At 33.0% G+C, this 5699-nt stretch overlaps 1 protein-coding gene across 2 annotated transcripts; it reads right to left on the reverse strand.

The window, feature by feature from the left end:
• Positions 1-923: 923 nt before the first annotated feature.
• On the reverse strand, positions 924-4980 carry LOC11420770 (receptor-like protein EIX2). Of its 2 annotated transcripts, none has more exons than XM_003627945.4 (2): positions 2251-4980; positions 924-1319 (listed from the first exon to the last, which is right to left on the reverse strand). In XM_003627945.4, exon 1 carries the CDS (start codon positions 4932-4934, stop codon positions 2283-2285), a length of 2652 nt encoding a protein of 883 aa, XP_003627993.3. In that variant the 5' UTR covers positions 4935-4980; the 3' UTR covers positions 924-1319; positions 2251-2282. The 2 variants fall into 2 exon arrangements, with proteins under 2 accessions (XP_003627993.3, XP_024628296.1); XM_024772528.2 differs by having other exon boundaries at positions 924-1309; positions 2245-4980.
• Positions 4981-5699: the final 719 nt, after the last annotated feature.

Consider the following 5699-nt stretch of genomic DNA (forward strand, 5'->3'; position numbering starts at 1 on the left):
ATGTCTATCTTTAAATGCACTTTCAATCCCCAATTTTCCTGGATGCACTATTTTGTTCCAAGTTTCTAAATTCAAAATTACAGTTCTTTGATATAACAAACTTCTACTAATATTATGAAACCATTGAGAATAATACTACAATAGGAAGGGAACACCGTGATTCAAGGTATGTATGTAATGTTTCCATCACAAACTATAAAATATCTTATATGCTATAACTTGATTGTCGAAACGTTGTAGATTTCCACACCATCACTCTCAACCTTTCACAACCGGAGAAATTCATGAACTTTCAAGGAAGGCCCAATACAATACATACAATTCAAGTAGAGATACGAGACAAATTACTAATTTCGCACGGAATGTTTCATTGGTGTGTTGACTAAGGTAGGGTCTTGACTAATTGGTCTTTGCCTCAACATTCTTGTAGTAAAAATATACGGTAAAGTACATTTTCTTTTCCTTTTATAGGAAAATGCTAGTTGTTAGTAGTATATTGTTAAAAGAAAAGGGAAAGTATTAGCAGCAGTCGAACCCTAAACCTCTTTTTTAAATTCCTTCAACGCCCCGTCCCCGTGAATTTAGCTTAGTTGGTGAGGACAATGCATAATATATGCAAAGTCCAGTGATTTTGACACTGTCATGCAAGGCTCGATAAGCGAACTAGAAAATAATTTGATAAGTGTCATTTTTTATGAAAAACTAATTGGTTCTTTGTGGAAGAATTGGTAATGTCATTCTTCATTAATTTCACATGGTCCTTGTAATTAAGTGGTAATTTCTTTTTTTTTGAAGGAAGTGGTAATTTATTATTAATGACTTAACTTCTAGAAAAGTAACATATCCAAATGCATGAACAAATGAACAAACACACCATGTTACGTGACATGTAACTTGATCAAAATAAAAATAGTCAGTGTTTGAATTAAAAACTTATAACACTAAGTTTATAACGCTATCATTCATTGCTCAAGGTATGGTCTTGAAGGTCATAACATTAATAGATGTAGTGGTCAATTTGTGGATCCTATGCCACTAAACTGGGTAATCATTTCTGAAAGGTATGGTCTTCAAGGTCACTGCATAGTTCTAAATTACATATTACTCCTCATATGGTACTTGTTTTATTTTACAATTCACAATAAACTTAAGTCACATGGAATGTTGTAAACAATTGAAAGATGCAACTAGAACTTTTTCTTTAATGAAAAGAGGCCACTGGAGTTTATTAAACACCATAACTGAAAGATACTCCGAAGTACAGGGAATGTCCATTAGAATCGCAAAGAACACAAGTCCATGACATGATTGATGCGTACCTGGAAAATAAATCAATGAAGATTGTAATATTTACAGCAATTAAAAAAATTTATGAGGAAATTAAAATTGAATAAGCAGTACTAAGAAAGTAATTTTGATTATAAGAACAATTTATGTATGTATGAAATCATGTTAATCACCAAAATTTGTGAGTATCATCATTATGATGTGTTACACACAACAAGTAAAGTAAAAGGTTGAGAAAAGATATAAGCCAAATACCTCGCTGGGTTCTTTAAGTTTCATGTTTGTTTCAGATAGGTCCTTTTAAGTTTCTAAAGTTTTAGATAGGTCCTTTAAGTTTCGAGTTTGTTTCGGATAGGTCTTTTTTGTCAACCTCCGTTAATCCAAAATTGTTTTGTCCGTTAAGTCAAAACTGATATGTCCGTTAAGTGGGTGAAGTGGTTCTCTCTGACACTTGGCATCAATTTTTTCCCAACTAGATCAACTTTGCCTTAACGGACAGATCAACTTTGACTTAACGGAGGTTGATAGAAATAACCTATCTGAAACAAACTCAAAACTTAAAGGACCTATCTGAAACCTTAGAAACTTAAATGAACTATCCGAAACAAACTCGAAACTTAAAGGACCTATCTGAAACTTTAGAAACTTAAAGGATCTATTTAAAGGATCTATTTGAAATAAACATAAAACTTAAAAGACCCAGGGAGGTATTTGACCAAAGATATATCACGACTTGCCGTAATTCTTTTTTAACAGTCTTAAATAGGTCGTTATTATTACTTATAAGGTTAAGCTTTTGTCAAAATAATTTTCAATAAAAGATAATTATTTACTTAGATTAATCATAACCATGTATTAGAAAGTGGCGTAAAACTGTTATATTGATAAGTATTACTAAAACACACATTCAAAAAAGAAAGTATTACTAAAACACATCAAAACTAATAAACTTCTTTTGCTTACCACATTGAAAGTTTCAAGTGAAATAGTGCACTTCAGGTCCATCTTGACATAAACCAGTCTTTGACATCATAAAGAAAATTGAAGTAAGCATGCCTCCATGTCCTCTTAAATAAAAGGGTACCAAAAACTATCCAGAAGCATGTTGAAAATCCAACTGCCATGCCCATATAGAAACATTCCATTAGCTCGGATCCTTCCTCATCATTTATGTCCTCACCAAGGGCTTCATTCTGTTTGCATTTTTCAATGAGTGGAGTTCCACAAAGTTCAGGATTTCCCATATAACTAAGTGGTGTAAAGCTTTGGAGTTGGGTTCCTAATGGGATTTGACCCTTCAAATTGTTGAACGAGAGATTTAATACCTCAAGAAAAGAAAGAGACGACATGGTTTGAGGAATTTCTCCTGAAAGTGTGTTGTTTGACAGATCAAGGGACTCTAACTGTTTCATGTTTCCAATATCATTTGGTATGGTTCCCATGAATTGATTTTGTGACAAGTTCATGGATTGTAATGCAGTGAGTCTAAATACTCCTGAAGGTATTCTACCCGACAATTGGTTATTGGAAAGGCCAATGATATGTATATACTTTTTATAGGATAAGTGGTTGCCCTTTGTTTGTAACGAAACAACAATTCGAAAAAAGACACCGAAAACATTAAATGTGATTCCAAATTCATCCTGCGTAACATTATTGAAAATCATGGATGTGATATTATGTATACAATGAGGTATCGTTCCGGTTAATCTATTATTTGAGAGATCTAAAACAAAAAGAGAGGATAGTTGGCATATTTGTAAAGGAATATCACCACTAAATTCATTTGAACTCAATTGAAGAACTTTCACACCCTTTCCAATCCAATTTGGTATAGGTCCTGAAAAAGAGTTGTTCTGAAGATTAAGCATCAAGAGTTTTCGGCAATTTTTCATTGACACAGGTATCTCCCCGTGCAACTTAGTATCAAAAATTTTCAACGACATAAGGTTTGATAAGGAACCCATGGAGTGTGGAATTATGCCTTTTAGATTATTTGCTCCTAGACCAACATGAATAAGGGATTTCCAGTTTACCCAACATTCAGTGAGCCCTCCAGATAATAGGTTATTATGGACACTCAAGTACTTCAAATTGCTTTTTCCTATCATTTTTTGGCATAAGAGAGGAGAAAGAGATCCAGTCAAATTGTTATAGGCTATCTCAAAAACACTCACATTTGAAGTTAGTCGAGGAAGGCCACCACTCAAACCGTTTCCAATCAGCCATACAATTTCAGAGTTCAGCAACACATTTGACATGTTCCAAGGCATGTCATTATTCTCTAAAAAAAGAAATACACAATGTGATGCCAAACTCCAAAACATGTCTTGTGATACATTTTTAAACAAGGAGTTGTATATTTCAATTTTGGTGAGAGATGTTTGTGTGTACAACCATGGAAGAAGTTTAAGATCGGCATAGCTTAAGCGTAGATTTTGAAGTTTAAAAGGGGGAATCCAATGGGGATCAAAATCGAAGATAAAGGAATGTGAACCAAACGACAATCTTTGTAAATTTGAGAGCTTAGCAAAATTTCTATCAGATAGAACTCCAGATAGAGGATTTTCATCAACAACTAACTTCTCCAAATTTGATAGTTTCCCCAAACATTCAGGAAGGCTTCCATTCAAGCTATTTGTGGAAACATCAAGGTATATTAAGGATGACAGATTCCCCAAAGTAGCGGGAATAAAACTAGTAAATAAATTAGAAGAGAGAACAAGCTTTTTTAGACCTCCAAGTTGGCCGAACCAATCAGGAATTGCTCCACTTAGCTTGTTTTCTTTCAAAGACAACACATCCAAGTTTCTAAGATTCATTAAAGCTTTTGGTATTTGGCCATAGAAACTATTTTCCTTAAGATTTAAATAAGAAAGGCCACTTAAATTGAACAACCATATAGGCAATTCAGAAAAGAAATCGTTTCCAGAAAGATCAAGATATTCAAGTGAAGTGAAATTGGCATATGGAAGAGACGGGCTCAAACTTTCAAGTGAGCAACTACTCAAATATAACTCAGAAAGTGAAGGAAGCATATTCAATATCTGAAGCCAATGTGTTTCCTTGTGGATATTAACATAATCCAGGTTGATAAATTGTAAGGATGATGAGAGACGAAGAAGCCATCTCAAATCATTAATCACAAGATTCTCATTTTGAGACAAGTCAAGATGAAAAACATTGGAAAAGTTTCCACTCCCATGAGAAGTGTTAACTGATGACATGGTTTGACAATCCAACGACAATTGTATAGTGTTGAAGTCATTGTTGCTCAAATCCAAGTAGTTTAAAAATTCAAGCTCGAATATAGAAAGGTGAAATTTACCTGTTAGGCAATGTGTTTTGTTCTTTTTGTGCCCAATGGTGATGTCATCATCAGTGGAACAAGGGAGACTGATATTTGTGACTCTGCCATTTATGTTACAATGAACTCCTCTCCATTTACAACAATCCTCTTTGTTGGACCATGTTGCCAACATGCCTAATGGATCAATGATTCCATGTTTAAAACAGAGAAGTATTTGTTTGTCTTTTTGGTTGCAAGAAGTATTTGTCTCACATATTACTATATTTATATTTAATATGATTACAAATGAAAACAATAGAGAGAGGGGTGCATTTTGAGAGGAGATAAATCTCACCATGTTATATCACTAGATATGAAGGTTTATGATATTGTAATTAGTCTACCTTAGATGCATCATATATAAGTGGCACATATGGAGTGTCAGTTGGCTTAACAACCTTGGCTTCTTTTTTGGGGGACCCTTATATTATTATCATTTGAAAATTGTTGATAATATATTTTAATCATTTTTTTAAAAAAAAAGGTAAAAATATATTGTGTAATAAGGGACCAAAACGAAACCAAAAAATAAGTTAAGGGACCAAAATGAAACCAAAAAATAAGTTAAGGGACCAAAACAAAACTTTTAATAGTTAAGGGACCAAAATGAAACCAAAAAGTAAGTTAAGGGACCAAAACGAAACTGTTAATAGTTAATGGATCAAAACGAAACCAAAAAATAAGTTAGGGGACCAAAAGAGTAATTAAGCCGATTTTTATTGCTTTTTTCAACTTATCATTGTGTAATAATTTTTGTAAATAATTCTTCTGTAATTTTTTTATGAAAATATTATCTAATAAAAAGAGCAGGTCATTTTGGGTGGTTCACAAATTTATGCATTATTTATAGGTCGCACAACCATATGGAGTATTAATTGATTTTTTTTTAAACTAAGTATCATCCACGCAACTTGTAAAGACTAATCCCTCAAGTCTTGCGGGATCTAAATGGGCGACAAATTCTTCTTAAGAATTTTTAACGCTGCTGTATGTATCAATTGATTTAAAGTTTTTGACTTTTCTTTGAGGAAATACATACATAGTTATTTGAATTATGTTGTTA

This window comes from Medicago truncatula, chromosome 8 (assembly GCF_003473485.1).
Source record: "Medicago truncatula cultivar Jemalong A17 chromosome 8, MtrunA17r5.0-ANR, whole genome shotgun sequence".
Lineage (NCBI taxonomy): Eukaryota > Viridiplantae > Streptophyta > Magnoliopsida > Fabales > Fabaceae > Medicago > Medicago truncatula.